The 27,838-nt window shown below is 43.2% G+C and overlaps 1 protein-coding gene across 1 annotated transcript; it reads right to left on the bottom strand.

Annotated features, from left to right (window-relative positions):
* Positions 1 to 290: 290 nt before the first annotated feature.
* On the bottom strand, positions 291 to 24,374 carry LOC110526643 (opsin-3-like). The gene is made up of 4 exons (XM_021607789.2): positions 24,056 to 24,374; positions 19,498 to 19,817; positions 7,104 to 7,355; positions 291 to 1,945 (listed from the first exon to the last, which is right to left on the bottom strand). Exons 1-4 carry the CDS (start codon positions 24,372 to 24,374, stop codon positions 1,676 to 1,678), a joined length of 1,161 nt encoding a protein of 386 aa, XP_021463464.1. The 3' UTR covers positions 291 to 1,675.
* Positions 24,375 to 27,838: the final 3,464 nt, after the last annotated feature.

Here is a 27,838-nt window from a genome sequence, read left to right as displayed (position 1 = left end):
TGCTAATCGCATTAGCTTACATTAGCTCAACCGTCCCGTGGAAGGCACACTGATCCTGAAGAATTAACTGACTTGCTTAGTTAAATAAATAAACATTTGTGGACTCAACCAGTTTTTGCCCAGTGGGTGAGGTCTTGGACACTGACTGTAGGCCTCACGTAGCCTATTATAATTCTAACTAATATTAATGTTTTCCTCAGTAGAATTATTGACTAAATGTTGATTTTGCCACTGGAACAGCATCTTGAGAAAATGCGAATGCGCGCTTAGGGACAGTGTGTAGTCTAACGTGCAATTTATTTCAGGGACATACTGTAAAGGATGAAAGTATTTCATTTTCAACCACATAAAATATGCATGCAAAAATCGGTCAAACTGTCATTTGGAAATGTTGCATGGAAAATCACCCTGGTCCCTTGCTCTATGAGAGAAGCGGAAATGAAAGAGAAACTTTGCAGACATCAACTATATTGTTGATGATGCATTGATCGGTTTATGACATTATTCTGGTGAGCAAAGGCTTTATTTAGTATTCTAGACGAGCGTCAAGTAATGACAGAAGACAACCTGCATATATCTAATTACAGACAAATTCCCTAACAAATAGCCTAACAAATGTCGGAAGTTATAAACTATTTTTTACCGCACGTCAAAAAAAATGGTTCTGCCGTCCCTGGGTAACATGCACAGGAAGCCTACATTAACCTTTTGAAGTAATTGTTTGACAATCAGATGAAAACATAATGACTGGTTGTGTTTATGCCACATTAAAAGGTAGGCTAATACATTTGAAAAGTTAAACAACAAAATCGGGACTATTAGGCCCATAGAGATCCTATTCAATTAATAGGGATTATATATGCAATTCTATGATTAGGCCCATAGAGATCCTATTAAATTAATAGGGATTATAAATGCAATTCTATGAATAGGCCCATAGAAACCCTATTAAATTAATAGGGATTATATATGCAATTCTATGAATAGGCCCATAGAAACCCTATTAAATTAATAGGGATTATATATGCAATTCTATGAATAGGCCCATAAAAAAAAGAATGAAGTGTGTGCACACATACAGGAGGTCCTCGCACCGGGAAGAAATGAAATCCACTTTCACCCCAGAATATAGAATATATTTAATGAATCTGGACGTGACAAAGGTAGAGAGAGTGTTGTGCAGAATATGCTGCTGCAATATTGTAAGGCTTTACCCTGTAAGTTCATTAAGCACAATAGTGCTGCCAACCAGGGAAATAGTAATAATCAACATCATTTTCTCCATTAACACTGCTGGCTTCCGTTATGACACAGGAGGTACTGTTTAAAAACACTCAGCTCAGCATGAGACTATGTCAAAGGCTGTTCAAGACAAGAGAAATAGGTCACAAACTCACAGCTACATCATTCGGTTACAGGGAAGGGATTGTTCCTTCTGATGCACAGTGAAAGAGGGTTGGGAATAAGTCTCTACAGTTTATAGTGATGGATCTTGAAAAGGCTAAAAAGAAAAACAATAGTCTTGTGTCAGAAGGGTGATTTGGAACTTCTGGGTTCTGTGTTTCATGAGAGGAAGTTCTGAGGTTTACAGAGGAACATGTGATATGAAGTGATTAGTCAGTTCCCATGGTCACATGGGTGTAGCATGATGTACTACAGTACCCATAATGCTCTGTCACAGCGGCCGCACCTGGATGCCCTCTGACGACATACCGCCGCTCTTGGACATGTTGTCCAGGTGGTTCACGTCATTGCTGGCAATGATGAAGACAATGGAGGAGGAGCTGAAGGTCACCCTCTTCTTTGGTCGTTCCCCGCCTCTTCGGTGGGACATGACGATTGGGCGAATAGGCCGCTCGATGCTCCGGGCCAGGGGACGGTCCTTGATGCTGCTCTGAATCCACGAGAGCTGGGAGCACAGCAGCTGCAACAAGCAGCGCCGGAACTGCCAGAGGGACAGGAGGAGGAGGAGAAGAGAGAGAGAGAGGAACTCAGTCAGGGTCTCAATTTAATGTTGAGACTTAGAAAAGTAGAATATACAGGGTGTCATTTCGAAATGTGGTTGTGCACTAGCAGTTTTCCTCGTTACGTCAGACACTGACAGTCACTCAATTAGCCTATGTTAGCTAAACATTTTTAGATTGCTAGGTACGTTAGTCTTGCGGCTGTACTTATCTGCTCATAATTCCATGGCATTATTTGATATTATTTTATAGTATGAAGAATACAATTGAATAAAGCTGAATAAAATAGTCTCCAAAAGATTTGAGGGAGTGCGCACATGCAGCTATTCTGTGCTGAGCTGTTATCAAAGAAATAGGTACACCTATGTGCTTAATTTAGAGTTATTAATGTAACTTCAGTTGCTCTACAAATGTTGGGCTCTATGTTTTAGATTTGTAATACATTGTAAGGCTGCATGATGAGATTCTAATGATGATTTGAAAAACATTACTTGAATTGCATGAGGTCTGCCTTGTTTTTTGAGCAGGCTGTACACTCCAATAGTCTCTCATTCACAATTTGACAAGCACTTGATAATGCCTCGGATTTCACGGCAGCATCCCTTTGTGGCCGTAATGCACCCTTAAAAAAATCAATGCCTTTTGCGGCCCGGAGTGCTGCGTTGTGCCCTTCACCCTGAGTGTTCTGTGCAATCGGAAGCCCTCTCACTCACATGGCTCTCGGTCACGTGATCGGATCTCTCTCACAGGCTACAAATGAAGACCGACACATCGGGGACACAACCGCGAGCGTCCTTCTTCATAAGGTTAGGCCCCTTTTTTCTCCACTTCCTGTCTGAATAACGTACCCAAAGTAAACTGCCTGTTACTCAGGCCCTGAAGCCAGGATTTGCATATAATTGGTACCATTGGAAAGAAAACACTTTGAAGTTTGTAGAAATGTTAATATAATGTAGGAGAGTATAACACAATAGATATAGTAGGAGAAAATCTAACCAGAATTTTTTTTTTTGAGAGCCTATACCCTGACATTGGAAAGCACAGGGAAATAATTACATCCAGCTCCCAGTATGCAATTTATATTCAATGTTCAAGATTTCAGGCTTGTTTCTTCTAAAACGAGTAAGAATAATGAGTTTTACTACTTGGAAATTTGTGTATGCGCACACGATGAAGAGGACACGCACCAGCTAATATTGTTTTCCTATTGAACATACTTCTTTCCGTATGAAATATTATACACTGCTCAAAAAAATAAAGGGAACACTAAAATAACACATCCTAGATCTGAATAAATGAAATATTCTTATTAAATACTATTTTCTTTACATAGTTGAATGTGCTGACAACAAAATCACACAAAAATTATCAATGGAAATCAAATTTATCAACCCATGGAGGTCTGGATTTGGAGTCACACTCAAAATTAAAGTGGAAAACCACACTACAGGCTGATCCAACTTTGATGTAAAACAAGTCAAAATGAGGCTCAGTAGTGTGTGTGGCCTCCACGTGCCTATATGACCTCCCTACAACGCCTGGGCATGCTCCTGATGAGGTGGCGGATGGTCTCCTGAGGGATCTTCTCCCAGACTTGGACTAAAGCATCCGCCAACTTCTGGGCAGTCTATGTTGCAACGTTGCGTTGGTGGATGGATGATGTCCCAGATGTGCTCAATTGGATTCAGGTCTGGGGAACGGGCGGGCCAGTCCATAGCATCAATGCCTTCTTCTTGCAGGAACTGCTGACACACTCCAGCCACATGAGGTCTAGCATTGTCTTGCATTAGGAGGAACCCAGGGCCAACCGCACCAGCACATGGTCTCACAAGGGGTCTGAGGATCTCATCTCGGTACCTAATGGCAGTCAGGCTACCTCTGGCGAGCACATGGAGGGCTGTGCGGCCCCCCAAAGAAATGCCACCCCACACCATGACTGACCCACCGCCCAACCGGTCATGCTGGAGGATGTTGCAGGCAGCAGAACATTCTCCACGGCGTCTCCAGACTCTCACGTCTGTCACGTGCTCAGTGTGAACCTGCTTTCATCTGTGAAGAGCACAGGGCGCCAGTGGCGAATTTGCCAATCTTGGTGTTCTCTGGCAAATGCCAAACGTCCTGCACGGTGTTGGGCTGTAAGCACAACCCCCACCTGTGGACGTCGGCCCTCATACCACCCTCATGGAGTCTGTTTCTGACCGTTTGAGCAGACACATGCACATTTGTGGCCAAAACATCAGCCAGGAAGCATAGGAACTGAGAAGTGGTCTGTGGTCCCCACCTGCAGAACCACTCCTTTATTAGGGGTGTCTTGCTAATTGCCTATAATTTCCACCTGTTGTCTATTCCATTTGCACAACCGCATGTGAAATTTGTCAGTGTTGCTTCCTAAGTGGACAGTTTGATTTCACAGAAGTGTGATTGACTTGGAGTTACATTGTGTTGTTTAAGTGTTCCCTTTATTTTTTTGAGCAGTGGAGTCTAGTTACATATTAGGGTATCTGAGGATTCAATAGAAATGTATTTGGTCTTGTTGAAACGAAGTTCAGGGGTAGGTTTTTGGATTCCTATCTTGGCATGTTGAACGAGTGGATTACTCAAATCGATGGCGCCAACTAAACATACTTTTTGGGATATAAAGAAGTATTTTATCTAACAAAACGACACTACATGTTAATAGCTGGGACCCTTTGGATGACAAATCAGAGGAATATTTTCAAAAAGTGAATATTTAATCGCTATTTGTGAAGTTATGAAACCTGTGCCGGTGGAAAAATATTTTGATGTGGGGCGCTGTCCTCAAACTTCCGGATGGCATGCTATCACTGTAAAGTCTACTGTAAATCGGACAGTAGAGTTAGATTAACAAGAATTTAAGCATTCCACCGATATAAGACACTTGTATGTACATAAAAGTTTAATATCCATAATTTTGCTGATTATTTATTTGAATTGCGCACCGTCCAGTTTCACCGGAAGTTTCCCACTAGCGGGACGACTAGCCAAAAGAGGATTTATCCAATTTCAAGGTGCATATTGGAAGAACTGTCCACATTTACTTTTTGGTCAGCCAGCAGGATGAGTAGGCCTAACAAACAGCAAAAGCACTAGCCTATGTCAATCTATAATCCCCCATAGAGCAAAAGTCGACCTATTCCATTCTGTACAACAAATAAATATTCCAAACATAGTCTGGGACAGATGTGGGATGCGATAGATCAAATGAATACAACCACTAGCATCCCAAAAAACATTTTATGCAATGTGGCTGATGCAACAGAACAGAACGTTTATCTTAAAATGTTGATACTATTTCTTCACATTATAAGTGCAGCAATGCGCTCATGGTTGTAGGCTATTAGTGGAAAACACCATGATCAAAAGTGACCACAAATGCAATTATGCATGTAATGCTTTAATTATAAAGCTGCATTTTTATGGTGAAAATTATCTTCCAAAGTTGAAACTCACGCACGTTAGGCTCTACACCCTTAGTAAAGCAGATTAATGTTCTTAATTTTAAGAAGTTATTTGGCCACTTACGTTGTGATAAACATTATTAACACATATAGGCCTATAGGCTAGGTGTGCGACTATGATTCGAACAAGTCTCAAAGAAAAGGCATTGTTTCTTACGCTGGGCATCAATCACAAGTGATAATATACAGTGGGGCAAAAAAGTATTTAGTCAGCCACCAATTGTGCAAGTTCTTCCACTTAAGAAGATGAGAGAGGCCTGTAATATTTTATCATAGGTACACTTCAACTATGACAGACAAAATTAGAAAAAAAATCCAGAAAATCACATTGTAGGATTTTTTATGAATTTATTTGCAAATTATGGTGGAAAATAAGTATTTGGTCAATAACAAAAGTGGATTTTTTCTCATTTTTCTGTCATAGTTGAAGTGTACCTATGATGAAAATTACAGGCCTCTCTCATCTTTTTAAGTGGGAGAACTTGCACAATTGGTGGCTGACTAAATACTTTTTTGCCCCACTGTATAAGTCACCCATCAGACTATTCTTGATTTAATCTTGTCTTTACATATACTAAATAATATATGTATGACATTTGCTTTGATTTAGAATGGACCATTATCATGCACCTGTATCGAAACATGGGCAGCGGGAAAAAATACATGGAGGACGCTTATCCCTGTGGTTTATTTTCATGCCAGTCAGGTAGGCTATTCTCCTGTTGTAAATATAAGCAATGTGCTTAATATTAGGAAAGTTGAGAAATAAATATAGTAGGCCTAGCCTATAGAAAGCTAATAGAATCCTCCTCTTTTTATTAGCGGCCATCACTCTTTTTATTAGCGGCCATCATGAGAGCTCATGGGCTCTCATGAAGTATTTGATTAGATTTTCGAATACATTTGCATTGATGTCAGAGTGATTAGATGGACAATAGAGTGCTGAGTACCAGGCAGTTAACAAGTTTGGTAGGCTACTAATGTCCAACAGCATCATCAGAGCTTGGAGAAGCCTAATTACCCTGACTAAACAGTCATGTGGAATTTGACTGCCTTCATGACTCGTCACCGCCGGTGTGGTGGTAATAGGGTCACAGCAACAGCCTTAGTCTAGCCAACTATCTAAACCTTGAATGCCGAATTACTGACTGGCACGCAGGGAACGTGCCCCATTGATGTTGTTAGTCACTGTCGCCCAGATATCATATGAACATAGCATAAATCATGGCATGATTTATTAAAACTGCAAAGTTCTCTCTGACCCAAGGCAAAATGTATAGAATTGCAGGAAATTTGCTTTAAATCAGCTAAATGTTATCTCTGCCCATGTCAAAATGAGTAGAATTGCATGAAATGTGTTTTAAAACTACACTGTCTCTCCACCCCATGGCATAATGTGTTTTATTTGTTTTAATTGGCTTTAAAACTTAAACAATTTCTGTACGCCTCATGGCAAAATGTGTAGAATTGCAGGAAAATTACTTTAAAACTGTAACATATCTCTCCACTGTCAAGAGGGGGGCAGCTTAAATGTTTTGCCCACTAGGTGGGGGCGCGCCTAACCAAATCAATGAGGTCTGTGATTTTCCTTTATATTTGGAAAAGGGCTCGTTTCAAAGCATTTCCTCTATCAGCATAGGTGTGTCAGGGGTCCCCTCACCTTCCTGCTCATGAACATGTAGATGAGAGGATTATAGGCCGTGCTGGATTTGGCAAAGAAGGAGGGGATGATAGCGATGGCGGGGGTGACCATGCTCTTCCTGCCAAAGGCCTCCATCATGGACACCACGGCGTAGGGTGTCCAGCACACCAGGAAACAGGAGATCATCAGCAAGAACATGACAGCCACCTTCTTCTCATAGCGCAGGATCTTAATGATCTGCACTGTCTGAAGGTCCTGGATGGAGCGGAGCTGTTAGGGAATGACAAAAGGAAAGAATCTCATCACTTACCAACATGGTCTCTTTAGAATATGTCAACAAATTGGGACATCCTGTATAACCATTGCAGTTATATGTCCCTTCCACTGACCTATTAGTTATAAACAGAGTATACAAAACATTAAGAACACCTGCTCTTTCCATGACATAGACCAGTGATCACCAACCAGTGGTTAAGATCACTTTCACAGTCAAAAAGCAAGCCGAGATCTACCGCTCAGATTTTTTTATTAAAACAATGTATTTCACCAGGTAGGCCAGTTGAGAACAAGTTCTCATTTACAACTGCTGTCACAGTCGTGATAATGGATGGACCAATCTGCAGCGTGTGTTGAGTTCCACATCTTTATTTGCAGTGCCGCTTTCAACAAATAAATACACTAACAACAAAAATGTGACAACAGCGGTGCAACATACACAAAACAATATCCCACAATGCAGGTGGGAACAGGGACACCTTAAGTATGATCCCCAATTAGAGACAACGATAATCAGCTGCCTCTAATTGGGAACCACACCAAAACACCCACATAGAAATAAAACGCCTAGAACACCCCCGAGTCACGCCCTGACCTAGAATCCCATCGAGAACCCATAGGGCTCTCTATGGTCAGGGCGTGACAACTGCGACCTGGCCAAGATAAAGCAAAGCAGTGAGAGACAAACAACAACACAGAGTTACACATGGAATAAACAAACGTACAGTCAATAACACATTAGAAACAAATCTACACACAGTGTGCGAATGAGGTAAGATTAGGGGTATGACTTAAAACATGACTTAAACATTGTAACATGAACCTAATAAAAACAGATCTGTGGGAATGATGTACCACCCTATATCCCACTGCTGACTTGTCACTGAAGCTAAGCAGGGTTGGTCCTGGATGGGAGACCAGATGCTGCTGGAAGTGGTGTTGGAGGGCCAGTATGAGGCACTCTATCATCAGGTCTAAAAAAAATATCCCAATCCCCCAAGGCAGTGATTGGGGACATTGCCCTGTGTAGGGTGCTGTCTTTTGGATGGGATGTTAAATAGGTGACCAGGCTCTCTGTGGTCACTAAAGATCCCATGGCACTTATCATAAGAGTAGGGGTGTAAACCCCGGTGTCCTGGCTAAATTCCAAATCTGGCCCTCATACCATCATGGCCACCTAATCATACCCAGGTTCCAATTGGCTCATTCATTCCCCTTCCTCTCCCCTGTAACTATCCCCCAGGTTGTTGCTGAGAATGTGTTCTCAGTCAACTTACCAGGTAAAATAAGGGTAAAAAGGTGTTTGGGTAGTAGGCCATTATCACAGAATATTGGCTACATCCCTCTCCTGCCAATATTGTTATTCTCAGATCATACTATATTTAAAAACTTGAGCTTTGATAACAAAATAAATCCGTTGGTGTAGCACTTGCGAGGCACTGCGGACCATAAATTGAAATCATTGAAAATGTTATTTTTACTGGACTGATGGTATCTGCATATGATGGTCATGGTGCTTTCAAGACAACTGGGAAATCAGAAAATAACCAAAGTTAAATCATGACCTCAGTGATCTTGAGGTCGGAAAGTCTAGAAAGATGCTTGAGTTTCCAACTTGGAATTCTGAGTTGGATAAACATTCAAAACGATTTTTTTTAACAAGTTCCCAGTTGTCTTGAAAGCACTTAAGTCGGAAGCTGGAGATTTTCGAGTTCCCAGTTATTTTGAAAAGGCATTAGTCTCAGCGGAGGGAGAGAGCAACAGAGGGTCCGCCTCTCACGGTCCCTGCTCTCCCCTTCCTTTCTACCAGTGAGACTGACCAGAGAGAGGGGACTCCGTCTTCCACCTGATGGTGAAACTCGAGTCGCACCATATCTGCCTCAGTCATGCACAAATTCATGTTGTTCCTATGACTAGAGAATGTGAAATATTCCTTGATATTAAAGTAGACAAGACGACCTGCTAATAATAATAAGAACGCAGGCCTATCGATACACCTGGCTCCTCATTCATTGCAGCTGCAGCACAAGTGGAAGTGAGGAAAAACATGTTTTATGTTATGTAATAGTGTTGAATAAGAACAGTGTTGACAGTGCTGAATAAAAACTTCAACATGAACTCACTCATAAAAACAGCAGCTCTTTGCTGTATTCGTTGACAGTCTCTCTGTGGTCATGGGCTTTAAAAGTGATTAAATCTTAAGTAGCATAGTGTCAAACGGTGCTGTGGCAGGGGTCGTGAAAGCTCTGTACGAATGGTGATTTGACAGAGCAGAGCAGACAGGGAGAGCAGAGATTACTGAGTCACCACTAACAGTCTGAATGCCACCAATAAGACCATATATTGTGCTCCCTACAGAGACCTGTGCGTAATCCTTTCTGCCCGCTCCTGTCGGCAATGGAAACACAAACACAAACAACATCTTCAACCACCTACCCACAATCACAAAGCACCACGCCCTCCCAGTATCCTGAAGAGCAAATTTCCATCCCCTATTTTGTTTTATTTCTAATTAAATCCCTGAAATTTCATTTGGAGGCTACTTCCTCATTTTGACATTGTTTGGTTGAGTTTGCTTTGTTTGTCACGCGTCCTTGTTGATTGTAAGAATCAACCTACCTTTAATTTATGCCTTTTATTTAAATGAATCATGCAGATGTATCTGTTGATTTAGCCTGTCATTGTTTATATTTTCCGGTCAGCTTTTTAGTTTGCCAATTGCTTTCAATTTGATGTAGGTATTGGAAGTCAGCCTTGTTGTTACTTAATAGCTTTTATTTATTTTTGTCTTTGTTGTGTATACTGTACTGTTTTACCTGTATGTAGGCCTAGGCACACACAAAAACGTTTAATCTGAACTGAATATCTGAGTCTCAGGTGGGCATAACAGAACATTGACCTTCGGTTATGCATCAGCATGGGCATAGAGAATCTGTGCAGTAATAGACAGACCAGACAGGGAGAGCAGAGATTCCTGAGTCACTGCTTATGGTCTGAATGGCAATGGTCAGAAAATGTCTAAACGGATTGAAACTGCTCTATCGAAAAAAGTATTTGGTCTTGGTAGACCAATTAAATGAGTCAGTCAGTCAGTCAATCACTCCTTACTACCCTATATAATTGTTAATCAATTATGGACCACGAACTGACTTGGCCCCACTTCCTGACATTGATAGTCATGGAAACTTTGATTAGGGCATAATTTATGAAGAGTTCTCACATAACAGTCTTTTAAAGCTCGCCAAAGTTTTTCTCTTGAGAAAGATACAATACTCCAGAGCGTGCAAATTTAGAAACCTCTCTTTGATGGTCTTACGAAGCCCAGTAGTAATCAGCATTCCCTAAGACTGCAGTTCACTGAGGTTTCCCTGTAATGTTGAGTCAGAGGTTTATACTGAGTTTCTCAAGGGTTCTTAGAGCACCATCAACAAACATGGGCAGGGGAAGGGCCGATCTTCAGTGGTTGAGGGAAGCTTTGATGTCTTGGAGACCTGGGGCTGTTTATTTGTTTTATTTCACCTTTATTTAACCAGGTAGGCTAGTTGAGAACAAGTTCTCATTTACAACTGCGACCTGGGCCAAGATAAAGCAAAGCAGTGCGACACAAACAACAACACAGAGTTTCACATGGAATAAACAAGCGTACATTCAATAACGCAATAGAAAAAGAAAGTATATATACAGTGTGTGCAAATGGCATGAGGAGGTAGACAATAAATAGGCCATAGTAGCGAAGAAAATACAATTTATCAAATTAACACTGTAGTGATAAATGAGCAGATGATGTGCAAGTAGAGATACTGGTGTGCAAAAGAGCAGAAAAGTAAATAAAAACAATATGGGGATGAGGTAGGTAGATTGGCTGGGCTATTTACAGATGGACTACGTACAGCTGCAGCGATCGGTGCTGTGCAGAAAGTAATGGCTTACTTCCTTAAATGTTGTAAATACTTAAAGAAGCAAAGACAGGCTCAGTGGAGGCAGCGGTGCCAAGCCGTTGCTCAGATACCGCTAAACATCCGGGTGAATTGACTACACCCACATTCATTTATTTTACTTTAGAGTAAACTGTAGAAGACTGTAGAATACTATACTCCACACTGTAGTATCCCTCTATCATGTGTAGTACTAACTATATAATGTTGTAATATACTGTAGAATACTGTTCTATATTAAATACCAGAGTATTATCTGCAAAAAAAGCACTGTAGTAAATACTACAGTAATGTCCACAAAAACACTACAGTCTGCAAAACACTACACTTTTTTAAGTACAGTATTTAATTTGCATATACCCTGCCCATTCCCCTCCCCCATGTGGCAATTTGTGCCACCCATGAGTGAGAAATATGCATTCCAAGTACAGACCATATATTGTGTGTAATCCTCTCTGCCCACTCCTGTTGGAAGATGGAAACACGATCAACATCCTCAACCAACTACCCACAATCGCAAAGCACCACACTCTCCAAGTGACCTGAAGAGCAAGTTTCCATCCCCTATTTTTTTTTCTTTTTTTCTAATAAAGATATTAAATCCCACTCCCAACTCAAACCCTTATCCTTAACCGGGTCCGTATCTGATTCCCAACCCTACCCCCTAAACCTTACCCTATACCGGGTTCTTATCCCCTACCCACCATCCCCCCTCCTCTTTTTATTTGTCTTCTTTATTTTTCTTCTTTACATTTAATTATCCAATGAAGCTTGTTTTCATTAAAATCAAGTAGCAGAAGACAAAAAGACAACTCCAACATCCCCTCCCCCTTACCAAACCTCGACTGGATAGACACACTGAGAAGAGCGGTAGAAAAGGGCAGGAAGCCCTGAGGTCTCCGTACAAGTCTACTAGTCTCTTTATTTACTTTACTACAGGTTATAGAAAAGAGCTGAAGCCCTGAGCTCTCCCTACAAGCCTACAAGTCTCTTTACTTACTTTACTACAGGTTATAGAAAAGAGTAGAAGCCCTGAGGTCTCCCTACAAGCCTACAAGTCTCTAATACTTACTTTACTAAAGGTTATAGAAAAGAGCAGAAGCCTTGAGCTCTCCCTACAAGCCTACAAGTCTCTTTACTTACTTTACTACAGGTTATAGAAAAGAGCAGAAGCACTGAGCTCTCCCTACAAGCCTACAAGTCTCTTAACTTACTTTACTACAGGTTATAGAAAAGAGCAGAAGCTCTGAGCTCTCCGTTCAGACCTCAGTCTTACCTACAGGTTATGGAAAAATTTGCTCTTTTAGTATTTCTCCAGTAGATTTCCGGAAGCAGAAAGCCTCCACTTCTACAGTGCCTTGCGAAAGTATTCGGGCCCCTTGAACTTTGCGACCTTTTGCCACATTTCAGGCTTCAAACATAAAGATATAAAACTGTATTTTTTTGTGAAGAATCAACAACAAGTGGGACACAATCATGAAGTGGAACGACATTTATTGGATATTTCAAACTTTTTTAACAAATCAAAAACTGAAAAATTGGGCGTGCAAAATTATTCAGCCCCCTTAAGTTAATACTTTGTAGCGCCACCTTTTGCTGCGATTACAGCTGTAAGTCGCTTGGGGTATGTCTCTATCAGTTTTGCACATCGAGAGACTGAAATTTTTTCCCATTCCTCCTTGCAAAACAGCTCGAGCTCAGTGAGGTTGGATGGAGAGCATTTGTGAACAGCAGTTTTCAGTTCTTTCCACAGATTCTCGATTGGATTCAGGTCTGGACTTTGACTTGGCCATTCTAACACCTGGATATGTTTATTTTTGAACCATTCCATTGTAGATTTTGCTTTATGTTTTGGATCATTGTCTTGTTGGAAGACAAATCTCCGTCCCAGTCTCAGGTCTTTTGCAGACTCCATCAGGTTTTCTTCCAGAATGGTCCTGTATTTGGCTCCATCCATCTTCCCATCAATTTTAACCATCTTCCCTGTCCCTGCTGAAGAAAAGCAGGCCCAAACCATGATGCTGCCACCACCATGTTTGACAGTGGGGATGGTGTGTTCAGCTGTGTTGCTTTTACGCCAAACATAACGTTTTGCATTGTTGCCAAAAAGTTCAATTTTGGTTTCATCTGACCAGAGCACCTTCTTCCACATGTTTGGTGTGTCTCCCAGGTGGCTTGTGGCAAACTTTAACCGACACTTTTTATGGATATCTTTAAGAAATGGCTTTCTTCTTGCCACTCTTCCATAAAGGCCAGATTTGTGCAATATACGACTGATTGTTGTCCTATGGACAGAGTCTCCCACCTCAGCTGTAGATCTCTGCAGTTCATCCAGAGTGATCATGGGCCTCTTGGCTGCATCTCTGATCAGTCTTCTCTTTGTATGAGCTGAAAGTTTAGAGGGACGGCCAGGTCTTGGTAGATTTGCAGTGGTCTGATACTCCTTCCATTTCAATATTATCGCTTGCACAGTGCTCCTTGGGATGTTTAAAGCTTGGGAAATATTTTTGTATCCAAATCCGGCTTTAAACTTCTTCACAACAGTATCTTGGACCTGCCTGGTGTGTTCCTTGTTCTTCATGATGCTCTCTGCACTTTTAACGGACCTCTGAGACTATCACAGTGCAGGTGCATTTATACGGAGACTTGATTACACACAGGTGGATTGTATTTATCATCATTAGTCATTTAGGTCAACATTGGATCATTCAGAGATCCTCACTGAACTTCTGGAGTGTAACGGTCTTCTAGGTGTGAAGGAGAGTCGGACCAAAATGCGGCGTGTAGATTGCGATCCATGTTTATTGTGACTATAGCAACATGAATCCAAATACAAACAGTGCAAAATAATAAACGTAATGAAAACCGAAACAGCCTAAACTGGTGCAAACTAACACTAAGGACAATCACCCAACAAACACACAGTGAAACCCAGGCTACCTAAATATGGTTCCCAATCAGAGACAATGACTAACACCTGCCTCTGATTGAGAACCATATCAGGCCGGACATAGAAATAGACAAACAAGACATCCAACATAGAATGCCCACCCAGTTCACGTCCTGACCAACACTAAAACAAGGAAAACACACACGAACTATGGTCAGAACGTGACAGTACCCCCCCTCCAAGGTGCGGACTCCGGACGCACAACTTAAACCTATGGGGGAGGGTGTGGGTGGGCATCTGTCCGCGGTGGCGGCTCTGGCGCTGGACGTGGACCCCACTCCATAACAGTTTTAGTCCACCTCCTTAGCGTCCCTAGATAGGTGACCCTTCTTAATGACAGCTCGGGACAGAGGGTCAGCTCGAGACAGAGGGGCAGCTCGGGACAGAAGTAGCTCGGGACTGATGGGTAGCACAGCACTGAGAGGAAGCTCAGGCAGGTAGTTAGATCCGGCAGATCCTGGCCGGCTGGCGGTTCTGGCAGATCCTGGCCGACTGGCAGATCTGGAAGAGTCTGGCCGACTGGCAGATCTGGAAGAGTCTGGTCGACTGGCAGATCTGGAAGAGTCTGGTCGACTGGCAGATCTGGAAGAGTCTGGTCGACTGGCAGATCTGGAAGAGTCTGGTCGACTGGCAGATCTGGAAGAGTCTGGTCGACTGGCAGATCTGGAAGAGTCTGGTCGACTGGCAGATCTGGAAGAGTCTGGTCGACTGGCAGATCTGGCTGCTCCATGCTGACTGGCAGCACTGGCTGCTCCATGCTGACTGGCGGCCCTGGCTGCTCCATGCTGACTGGCGGCCCTGGCTGCTCCATGCTGACTGGCGGCCCTGGCTGCTCCATGCTGACTGGCGGCCCTGGCTGCTCCATGCTAACTGGCAGCTCTGGCGGCTCCTTGCAGACTAGCAGCTCTGGCGGCTCCTTGCAGACTAGCAGCTTTGGCGGCATCCTGCAGACAGGCAGCTCTGGCGGCTCCTTGCAGACTGGTAGCTCCTTGCAGACTGGCAGCTCTGGCGGCCCCTGGTTGACTGGCGGCGCTGGCGCTGGGCTGACTGACGGCACTGGCGGCCCCTGGCTGACTGGCGGCACTGGCGGCCCCTGGCTGACTGGCGGCACTGGCGGCCCCTGGCTGACTGGCGGCACTGGCGGCCCCTGGCTGACTGGCGGCACTGGCGGCCCCTGGCTGACTGGCGGCACTGGCGGCCCCTGGCAGACGGGCGGCACTGGCGGCTCCTGGCAGACGGGCGGCGCTGGCGGCGCTGGGCAGACGGGCGGCGCTGGCGGCACTGGGCAGACGGGCGGCACTGGCGGCGCTGGGCAGACGGGCGGCACTGGCGGCGCTGGGCAGACGGGCGGCACTGGCGGCGCTGGGCAGACGGGCGGCACTGGCGGCGCTGGGCAGACGGGCGGCACTGGCGGCGTTGGGCAGACGGGAAGCTCCGATGGCGCCGGGCAGACGGGAAGCTCCGGCAGAGGCGCCGGGCAGACGGGAAGCTCCGGCAGAGGCGCCGGACAGGCGGGAGGCTCCGGCAGAGGCGCCGGACAGGCGGGAGGCTCCGGCAGAGGCGCCGGACAGGCGGGAGGCTCCGGCAGAGGCGCCGGACAGGCGGGAGGCTCCGGCAGAGGCGCCGGACAGGCGGGAGGCTCCGGCAGAGGCGCCGGACAGGCGGGAGGCTCCGGCAGAGGCGCCGGACAGGCGGGAGGCTCCGGCAGAGGCGCCGGACAGGCGGGAGGCTCCGGCAGAGGCGCCGGACAGGCGGGAGGCTCCGGCAGCGCTGGAGAGGAGGAAGGCTCTGGACGGATGGGCCGGAGAGACAGCCTGGTACGGGGAGCTGCCACCGGAGGGCTGGGGTGTGGAGGTGGTGACGGATAGACCGGGCCGTGCAGGCGCACTGGAGCTCTTGAGCACCGAGCCTGTCCAACCTTACCCGGTTGAATGGTCCCGGTCGCCCTGCCAGTGCGGCGAGGTGGAATAGCCCGCACTGGGCTATGCAGGCGAACCGGGGACACCGTGCGCAAGGCTGGTGCCATGTAAGCCGGCCCAAGGAGACGCACTGGAGACCAGATGCGTAGAGCCGGCTTCATGGCACTTGGCTCGATGCCCACTCTAGCCCGGCCGATACGCGGAGCTGGAATGTACCGCACCGGGCTGTGCACCCGCACTGGGGACACCGTGCGCTCCACAGCATAACACGGTGCCTGCCCGGTCTCTCTAGCCCCCCGGTAACCACAGGAAGTTGGCTCAGGTCTCCTACCTGGCGTAGCCATACTCCCTGTTAGCCCCCCCCCAAGAAATTTTTGGGGCTGACTCCCGGGCTTCCATCCACGACGCCGCGCTGCCTCCTCGTACCAGCGCCTCTCCGCTTTCGCCGCCTCCCGTTCTTCCTTGGGACGGCGATATTCTCCTGGCTGAGCCCAAGGTCCTTTACCGTCTAATTCGTCCTCCCATGACGCTCTCTCCCACTGCGGCTGCTGCTGCTCCTGCTGCCTCTGTTCCTTCTTCGGCTGCACCTTGGTGCGGCTATACTCCCCTGGTTTAGCCCAGGGTCCTCTCCCGTCGAGGATTTCCTCCCATGTCCAGAAATCCTTACAACGTAACTCCTCTTTTTGCTGCTGCTGCTGCCTGTTGACACGCCGCTTGGTCCGTTGGTGGTGGGTGATTCTGTAACGGTCTTCTAGGTGTGAAGGAGAGTCGGACCAAAATGCGGCGTGTAGATTGCGATCCATGTTTATTGTGACTATAGCAACATGAATCCAAATACAAACAGTGCAAAATAATAAACGTAATGAAAACCGAAACAGCCTAAACTGGTGCAAACTAACACTAAGGACAATCACCCAACAAACACACAGTGAAACCCAGGCTACCTAAATATGGTTCCCAATCAGAGACAATGACTAACACCTGCCTCTGATTGAGAACCATATCAGGCCGGACATAGAAATAGACAAACAAGACATCCAACATAGAATGCCCACCCAGTTCACGTCCTGACCAACACTAAAACAAGGAAAACACACACGAACGATGGTCAGAACGTGACATGGAGAGAGTTTGCTGCACTGAAAGTAAAGGGGCTGAATAATTTTGCACGCCCAATTTTTCAGTTTTTGATTTGTTAAAAAAGTTTGAAATATCCAATAAATGTCGTTCCACTTCATGATTGTGTCCCACTTGTTGTTGATTCTTCACAAAACAATACCATTTTATATCTTTATGTTTGAAGCCTGAAATGTGGCAAAAGGTCGCAAAGTTCAAGGGGGCCGAATACTTTCGCAAGGCACTGTATGTCAAAGATAATAAAGCAAAAACAATTGAATAAACACTACAGTAATGTCACAAAAACAATACAAAAATACTACATAATACTACAGTCCACAAAAAAACGACAGAAAATACTACAGTATACGACAATCTACAAAAACACTACATGAATTACTATAGTATATACTATAGTTATGTTACTACAGTATTTATACTACAGTTAACTGTAAATACTACAGTATACTACAGTAAATACTACAGTATACTACAGTAAATACTATAGTAAGTACTAGTGTTTTTGCTGACTTTAGTCCGCAAAAACACTACAGTGAATAGTACAGTAAAGTCTGTAAAAACACAACAGTGTATACTATAGTATTTTATCAGATTAGTTTATGCACACACAAGCACGCACGCACGCAAACGCATGCACGCACACACACACACACACACACACACACACACACACACACACACACACACACACACACACAAGCATGTGCGCAAAAACGCACACAGCCCCCCACACCATACTGTACTCTCCATAGTAACCGTGCAGTCCACTGCTGAGTGAACCCACTACTTTAACCGCTATAATCCTCATAGGTAACCCTCTATGCAGGGTCGTAAAGTGGTACATCAGGATGATTTGAAGCACTTAAGAGTGAGGAAGGAGGAAGGAAGAATGGAGGAAATTTAGATACATTTAGAGATAAAAGGTAAAAGGAAAAAGATCAAGTGGTGGTCATTCCGTGTGATAATGGAACAAAAATGTCCATGAAAGTTTGTACTTCGCAGAGAAAATGCAGATGGGCATTTATTGTCATGAATCTTGCCCTGGAGGCAGCACTGCCACAAAGTAATAACATCTGATTTTAAACCTAACTCTAACCTTAACCCTAACCTTAACCACACTGCTATCTCTACTGCTTAAATCTAAACTTATATTAAGACCAAAAATGTCATTTTTGTTTTCATGATTTTTTTTACGATATAGCAAATTTTAAGTTCTGCCTCCATGGCAAGAGACATGACAATAATTATCAACCTGCATAGAAAATGTCCTTAGGAGGAAAGGTTTTTCTTTATCCTGTATTAGGCATTCGCATCTATGATTAGTTTGGTTCAGTTCAGTTCACTTTATCAGCCTTACTCTGGACTTGGTCGGATTTTTTCAATTTTATTTATTTATTTACTCTTGAGCTCTTTAAAGGCCCAGTGCAGTCAAAAACGTGATTTCCTGTGTTTTATATATATTTCCACACTATGAGGTTAATAATACTGTGAAATTGTGGAAATGATGATAATGCCCTTTTAGCGTAAGTGCTGTTTGAAAATACTTTTGGCCTGCGTGTTGACATCACCAGGTGGTAAATTAGTTAAAGGTCCATTGCAGCCATTTTGATCTCCTTATCAAATCATTTCTGGGTACCAATTAAGTACTTTCCTGTGATTGTTTTCAATTAAAGTGGTAAAAAAAAAAAACGTCTTAGCAAATAGCAATTTCTCAAGCAAAAATGTTGCTAAGACTATCTGGGAGTGGTCTGAGTGGGGAGGGGAAAACTGAAAACTGGCTGTTATTGGCAGAGGTTTGGAACTATCTTTCAGTCAAAAACAAGTTTTCCCTTGTTATATCTATATGTATTTCCACACTATGAGGTAGTAATAATACTGTGAAATTGTGGAAATGATGATAATGCCCTTTTAGCATAAGTTTGAAAAGACCGCCTACAATTTCAGCCTGTTTTAGTGGGATGGAGTTTTGGCCTGCCTTGTGACATCACCAGGTGGTAAATTAGTTAATAGACCAACAAAACGTTCACAAGGTACATAATTGTTACCCAGAAATGATTTGATATTGAGATAAAAATGGCTGCATTGGACCTTTACGCTAAAAGACGATCGACATAAAACCACACTGACGTAAACATGAAGCAACAGAAGAAAATGGGAGGGAGAGACGAGCGAGACTGTCTCGCCCTTCTTCTTACCATTCGCACCGTGTAGAGAATGTTCATATAGCAGTAAATCATAATGCCCACAGGGACAAAGAAGCAGGCCAGGAGAAAGAGGAGAATGAAGGAGGCATCGATAGGGTCCTTGGATGTCCAGTCCAGGGAGCAGCCTAACTGGTGGATTTCCAGGGTGTAACGGTTCCAACCCAGGAGAGGGGCCCCTGTCCAGGCCAGGGAGTAGAGCCAGATGTGGGTGATGCACCTCCAGGCCCAGGGGAAGTCCACCACCTGAGCATAGACCACCCGGATGTAGCGCTCGTAGGCCAGAGCTGAGAGACTCATGATGGACACGATGCCTGGAAGGGAGGGAGATGGGTGATGATGCTGAGTAATGACTACCGAATCTGGGTTATGCAATATCTATATGTAGGCCCTGATTAGTACAGCAATTGGTTATTACACTGTTATTACAGTTATTACTCAGTCCTCATCAGTATCTTCCCAACATATAATAGATCATCTTAAATATCCTCTTAGCAATCAATCATGATAATAGAGAGGTGTCCTGTGGTTTGTGCATTTGATTCTGTCAACACACACGACCACATCATTTTTTGATCAAATCACACATTCTACCTTCAACAATTTCCATAAAACACATTTGGTCACATTCAATTTCTCCATTGCACAGCAATGACTTTTGCCAGACATTTGGCCCAATCAACACCAAGTGTTGCGGCACAGACGTGTCGCAATTTAAAGGGGAGCTGTTCAAGCACAGAGTGTCACCGCACACCATAACACAACCAATACATAACATGTCTGTACAGATCGAACTGACAGGACCACACTGCATGAGTACAATGGTTGTAACAGGTGCAGGATGTCCTGAGCTCGTCATCCAAATTTAGACTGTTGAAGAATGTGAGAGTTGTTTCACATGCTGTGGTAGATTAACGTGCTATCAATACTCTGTGCCATTCATCTCTTTCTGAGGGGCTTTTTTAGTGTGTCTGTGTGCTAATCATCATTCATTGTTATATTAACCAGCATCTTCTTCAGTGTCTCTTCAAACTTGTACTATAGTGAGCTGCAATGCGTCCATCGAAGTCAAATTACCACCCCATCCATCCTACGAGAGTGAACCGTTTATTTTTGGAGGCAACAAATAACACGATAAATAAAAAAATAAAAATAGTTTACAATTTTGAAGACATTGGACAGCTGAGAAAAGTCCCCCATATAATTATATTGGACAATATTGCACTTAGCCTACAGTAGGTTACATGTGCCTGAGAGAGAGAGATACTGGGAAAGAGAGAGGGAGAGAGCGCAGAGGACGTGAAGGTTGCACTAACCACCTCATTAGCAGACCTCTTCATTAATAAGTGATGATTCCTATAATAAATAGGGAAGAGACAGTTATGTGATTGCACAATTATTTATCTCGCTCGCCCTAAGCCCTCAGTGACGATAATTATATAGCTGAAATGGGTCAGAAAAAAAGAACCTGAACTTTATGGGTAGCCATTTAAACATCTATTTATTGCATTTTTGATATCAAAAATATATATATTTTTTTTATATCAACCTGTTTATTGTCGATATCAATAATCCTCCGTAGGATCCAACGGAGAAACAACTCAAAAGTAGGAAAGCGTTCTTAATGTTTCGTACACTCAGCGTAATAAGATCAGTAATGTGGTGGCAACATCATGTTATGGGTGTGCTTGTTACCACCAGGGCCTAAAGGATCAAAATAAATATGAAAGGAGAAAATGACAGGCAACATTTTTTAGGAAAACCTGCCATAGTCTTCTGAAAACCTAAACCTGCGATAGCTTTTTTTTCTGCAGAACAATTACACACCAGAGTGGCTTTCCAAGAGGTGTTGAGAGCATTCAAATTTACTAAGCTTGAATCATTTTGACAAAAAACATGGATATGTTGCCGCCAAACCCAAATTCGTCCATCGGACGATGGCCAGATGGTGAGGCGTGATTTATCAGTCCAGAAAACATTTCATGAAGCTCCCGACAAACAGTTATTCTGCTGATGTTGCTTCCAGAGGCAGCTTGGAACTCGGACGTGAGTGTTACAGCTGAGGACAGACAATTTTTATGTGCAGCACCCGGCAGTCCGGTTCGGTGAGCTTGTGTGGCCTACCACTTTGCGGCTGAACCGTTGTTGCTCCTAGACGTTTCCACTTCACAATAACAGCAGTTACAGTTACTGCCAATTTCGTCTATGTAGATTACATGGCTGTGTGCTCGATTATATACACCTATCAGCAACGGGTGTGGCTGAAACAGCCGAATCCACTAATTTCAAGGGGTGTCCACATACTTTTGTATATATAGTGTATTTAACATGCACTAAAGGCGCAATCAGCAATTTAAATCAACTCCTGGAATTGATACAAACATTCTTTACCTACTGTACTTCTGTCATAGTCTACCCATGAAACGGATATACAGTTGAAGTCAGACGTTTACATACAGTTAGGTTGGAGTCATTAAAACTCGTTTTTCAACTACTCCACAAATTTCTTGTTAACAAACTATAGTTTTGGCAAGTCGGTTAGGACATCTACTTTGTGCATGACACAAGTCATTTTTCCAACAATTGTTAACAGAGTATTTCACTGAATCACAATTCCAGTGGGTCAGAAGTGGGTCAGAAGTTTACCTACACTAAGTTGACTGTGCTTTTAAACAGCTTGGAAAATTACAGAGAATTATGTCATGGCTTTAGAAGCTTCTGATAGGCTATTTGGCATCATTTGAGTCAATTGGAGGTGTACCTATGGATGGATTTCAAGGCCTACCTTCAAACTCTGTGGCTCCTTGCTTGACATCATGGGAAAATCAAAAGAAATCAACCAAGACCCCAGAAAATAAATTGTAGACCTCCACAAGTCTGGTTCATCTTTGGGAGCAATTTCCAAACGCCTGAAGGTACCACGTTCATCTGTACAAACAATAGTATGCAAGTATAAACACCATGGGACCACGCAGCCGTCATACTGCTCAGGAAGGAGACACGTTCTGTCTCCTAGAGATGAATGTACTTTGATGCGAAAAGTGCGAATCAAACACAGAACAACAGCAAAGGACCTTGTGAAGATGCTGGAGGAAACAGGTACAAAAGTATCTATATCCACAATAAAACGAGTCCTATAGCGTCATAACCCGAAAGGCCGCTCAGCAAGGAAGAAGCCACTGGTCAAAAACCGCCATAAAAAGGCCAGACTACGGTTTGCAACAGCGCATGGGGACAAAGATTGTACTTTTTGGAGAAATGTCCTCTGGTCTGATGAAACAAAATAGAACTGTTTGGCCATAAGGACCATCGTTATGTTTGGAGGAAAAAGGGGGAGGCTTGCAAGCTGAAGAAAAACATCCCATCCATGACGCACGGGGGTGGCAGCATTATGTTGTGGGGGTGCTTTGCTGCAGGACGGACTAGTACACTTCACAAAATAGATGGCATCATGAGGCAGGAAAATTACGTGGATATATTGAAGCAACATCTCAAGACATCAGTCAGGAAGTTAAAGCTTGGTTGCAAATAGGTCCTTCAAATGGACAATGACCCCAAGCATACTTCCAAAGTTGTGGCAAAATGGCTTAAGGACAACAAAGTCAAGGTATTGGAGTGGCCATCACAAAGCCCTGACCTCAATCCTATAGAACATTTGTGGGCAGAACTGAAAAAGTGTGTATGAGCAAGGAGGCCTTACAAACCTGACTCAGTTACACCAGCTCTGTTAGGAGGAATGGGTCAAAATTCACCCAACTTATTGTGGGAAGCTTGTGGAAGGCTACCTGAAACCTTTGACCCAAGTTAAACAATTTTATGGGAATGCTACCAAATACTAATTGAGTGTATGTAACCTTCTGACCCACTGGGAATGTGATGAAATTAAAAAAAACTGAAATAAATCATTCTCTACTATTATTCTGACATTTCACATTCTTAAAATAAAGTGGTGATCCTAACTGACCTAAAACAGTGAATTTTTACTCGGATTAAATGTCAGGAATTGCGAGTTTAAATGTATTTGGCTAAGGTGTATGGAAACTTCCGACTTCAACTGTATGTACAATGATTACAGTGTAGAAAACTAGCCACTTGTCAAAATCATCCATATTTTCCAGTGTGTAAAAGGGGAGGCAGACACAGATCGGGATAGAATTACACGGGTATTTCCCGAGGTGTCCTTGACACGAACCAGCTTGATCCCCAGAGCGGCAACGGCATTCATGAACATCCACAACCTTAGAAATACTGGTTTCATAAATAGGGAGAAAGTGGGCTAAACAGTTCTTCCTTAGAATAAGATGGGTAGTAAATGTCCCGTGCAACATACGAAATATACTATAAGGATCACAGAGTTCTGAAAATGTAATACACCAAAATACTAATCTGAAATCCACAAACATGGAAACACAAATTAAATTAAAAGGCTGCCACAAAAAAAAACATATTGGATTCGGCCTATTTAAATAAATTAAAATATTTTAAAATTGTATTTTAGATTAATGTGTGAATCTAGGTGAGACACCCAAAGCACAGAAGCTCAGATACTGACCAAATAAGCTGTTGCTGAATCCGTCCCAGACGCATGTTGCCGAGTTCCAGTCCCATCCGCCTTTGATGCACGAAACAAACGTAAAGTTAATTCCAAGGACAGAGACCAACAAGTCACTTATACTTATGTTTACTATTAACAAATTTGTAGGCGTCCGGAGTCTCTTGAATCTGTAGTACAGCATGATGACAATAATATTGTTGCAAAATCCGAAGACTCCAATTGTTCCGATAGCAAAGGCAAGGAGTTTGTAAGTACCAACCGCAAATATATATTCTTCTGTATTCCTTCCAGTTCTAGTGAAATTCGCAGTATTCATTGCTTGAATAACATTGTGCTGCGGTCGTTGACCTGTCTAGTGTGGTGAGGAGGGAAGATCTGCGCCGCAGTTGGATTATTGACGCGGATCTAAACGAGTTAAACCTGCGACATCTCTTTGGAGAAATTAGGGCAATTCTCCTGAGGATGGTTGGCTATCTCAAATGTATTTCTCGAGCAGTTAGATCTCCCGCAGTCGTCATCCATCACGTTAATTAGTTGACAGCCACTGTAGACCTACTGTACTCCCTGACTGGTAAAGTTGGCTTACCCGTAATGACGCACACCGTACACACAGTGCATGAGACTACTGTGTGTTGCCAAATTGTTTCATAAAACTTTGCCTTTTCGTTTCACAAACATGTTGGTAAGTGCATGAGGTTTGCTTGAATAGTCTAGAACTCCCTGATGGGAATTTCAGAAATGAAATTGAGCGTCATCATAACAGCAAACCACAAGATGCACATTCATTATCTTCAGTCAAGCGAAATTTAAGGGCTGTAGAAATGCCACGGCCAGCGGATGTCCTACTAAATGCAAGTTCAGGAGGTTATCAATAATATATATTTTTTTCAGATATGTTGGATGGAAGCCAGTCCATTCATATTATTAGGCTAGAAACTTGAAGGTGGCTTGCTTTTCAGTCTTGCTGTGCTTTCAGACACGTCGAAAAATTTACTCTCACCCTTGTGACCCACAGCTTCTTTTCAACAAAAAAAACTAGGCGTTCTAAAGACTGTTATGGTACCTGCTTTTAGGTACACTAATTTATTTCACCTTTATTTAACCAGGCAGGCCAGTTGAGAACAAGTTCTCATTTACAACTGCGACCAGGCCAAGATAAAGCAAAGCAGTTCGACAAAAACAACCACACAGTTACACATAAACAAACGTAGAGTCAACAACAGAACATAGAAGAAAAATCGAAAAATCTATGTACAGTGTGTGCAAATGTGAAGAGTAGGGAGGTAGGCAATAAAAAGGCCCTAGAGGCAAAACAAATAATTACAATTTAGCATTAATACTGGAGTGATAGATGTGCAGATGATGATGTGCAAGTAGAGATACTGGGGTGCAAAATAGCAAGAGGCTAAGTAATAATACGGGGATGAGGTAGTTGGGTGTGATATTTACAGATTGGCTGTGTACAGGTACAGTGATCAGGAAGCTGCTCAGACAGCTGATGCTTAAAGTTAGAGAGGGAGATTTAAGACTCCACTTGTCCATTTCCTCTCTTTTCGACCTTAATCCTTTGCCGAGTACAGTACTCTCTTTCTCACACGCGCTCCCCCTCGCTCTAAAATGATTGACATCACAGCGTTTCAGTGCTCTCCCACAAGGCTTGACTCCACACAAACGTGTCTGTAGCCCCTCTTCCACACACAGCAGCAGGCTCCTCTTTTGTAATTTATTTCCCAGCGGAAGCATGCCTTCGTGGGGTTGTATAATGAGGGGTTGGGTTAAATGCGGAAGGCACGTTTCAGTTGAAGGCATGTTTCAGTTGAAGTCACGTTTCAGTTGAAGTCACGTTTCAGTTGAAGGAACGTTTCAGTTGAAAGGCACATTTCAGTTGAAGGCATGTTTCAGTTGAAGGCATGTTTCAGTTGAAGGCATGTTTCAGTTGAAGGCACGTTTCAGTTGAAGGCACGTTTCAGTTGAAGGCATGTTTCAGTTGAAGGGATACCTAGTCGGTTGTACAACTGACTAGGTATCCTCCTTTCTCTTTAATGCAGCATTCTCGCCTGTGGACATCACACTCAACCTCGACTGTCCACCTCAACTGTCCACTCAACTGTCAACCTTTAACTGTCCACTAGCCATCACTAGTATGCCCTCATGTCCCCTCACATCACCTCCTGGTGATGCAACACAGTGCTGGCTTGCTGTTGGCTAAAGTGCTGTCTGTTATCTCTGTGCTTTCTGCTGGGCAGGGATGTTGGTGATGTTTACCTTTGTGTCACTCAGTCAAACCCTCTCCACTTGAACCTTAATGTAACTATTGTTCCGAACTGTGTCCGCTCACTTCTCTTCAGCGTTCACTGTCAGTTACTGAAGCATATTACTCTTGTTACACAAGTACAAACAAACATTTAGGAAGGAGAATGTGCATGTTATTGATATAAGCTCGGAGTCGATTAAGAGAGCTTGCTTCCTTATTCTCCTCTTCCTGCTCCTGGTCCGTGCAGTGACTTTGGCTGTGTGACAGACAGGATTAGCCTGTCCTCCTAGACGATGTGACTCATTTGTGACTGTTTATCTCCCACGACACAACATGCCATTTCACTCCAGGCTCCTCTGTCTTAAGGGGGGTCTTATTAAGACTCTTGGTGCATGCATCTTCCACAATCCTAAAGCCTCTGTTACTTTACACCCATTCCAACTTCCTCAATAATCAAATGACCTTTTACCGTTGCAGACAGTTCTTTCTCTTTTGTGTTTAACTGTAAAAGAGCAACACGTGATTGCATGCCTTAACCATCTCAATATGAACTTTTGAATAAAATAAAGCAATATGGCCTCATGAATAGGTCTGACAATATCTGTGTTCCCAGTCTGGAATTCAATTAATACACATTTTCTTTTACAAATGCCATATATGGGGTAGGTCTACATAGGCTCCTGTGCACTCTTAGAAAAAAAGGTGCGAAGTAGAACCATATAGGTTTCTTTGGCTTGTCTCCATAGAGGAACCCTTTTTGGTGCTAGGTAGAACCCTTTCCAAACCATCTATGAATGGTTCTTCATAGAACCCTCTGTCAAGAGTTGATCCTAGAACCCTCTATAAATGGTTCTACCAATAACTATTTTATTATCTCAAGGTTCTTCCTAGAACTTTCTATGAAGGGTTCTATTGAGAACCTTTTTTATCTTTGAAGTGTTCTTCCTAGAACCCTCTATGAGTGGTTATACCAGGCTTATTAGCCTTTAAAAAAACTATTTATGACAATAGATTACATATATTATATATTATATACAGCTCTGGAAAAAAAATTAAGAGACCACTGCAAAATTGTCAGTTTATCTGGTTTTACTATTTATAGGTATGTTTGGGTAAAAACTTTTTTTTTGTTTTATTCTATAAACTGACAACATTTCTCCCAAATTGCAAAAAAAATATTGTCATTTAGAGCATTTATTTGCAGAAAATGACAACTGGTCAGAATAACAAAAATATACAATGTTGTCAGACCTCGAATAATGCTAAGAAAATAAGTTCATATTCATTTTTAAACAACACAATACTAATATTTTAACTTGGAAAGAGTTCAGAAATCAATATTTGGTGTAATAACCATGATTTTCAATCACAGCTTTCATGCTCTCCACCAGTCTTTCACATTGATGTTGTGTGACTTTATGCCACTCCAGATGCAAAAATTCAAGCAGCTCGGCTTTGTTTGATGGCTTGTGACCATCCCTCTTCCTCTTGATCACATTCCAGAGGTTTTCAATGGGATTCAAGAT

The sequence above is a fragment of the Oncorhynchus mykiss genome, chromosome 1 (assembly GCF_013265735.2).
Source record: "Oncorhynchus mykiss isolate Arlee chromosome 1, USDA_OmykA_1.1, whole genome shotgun sequence".
NCBI classification, from domain to species: domain Eukaryota; kingdom Metazoa; phylum Chordata; class Actinopteri; order Salmoniformes; family Salmonidae; genus Oncorhynchus; species Oncorhynchus mykiss.
This window is presented reverse-complemented; position numbering and strand designations above follow the sequence as displayed.

Bases quoted from the DNA above. Each gene is read 5' to 3' on its own strand.
- LOC110526643 (XM_021607789.2), bottom strand. From the start codon at position 24,374: ATGAATACTGCGAATTTCACTAGAACTGGAAGGAATACAGAAGAATAT. The intron at 19,818-24,055 runs GTCAGTATCTGA...CCTCCCTTCCAG, and splicing joins ATTCAGCAACAGCTTATTTG to GCATCGTGTCCATCATGAGT. The intron at 1,946-7,103 runs GTGAGGGGACCC...TCCCTCTGGCAG, and splicing joins ACATGTTCATGAGCAGGAAG to TTCCGGCGCTGCTTGTTGCA.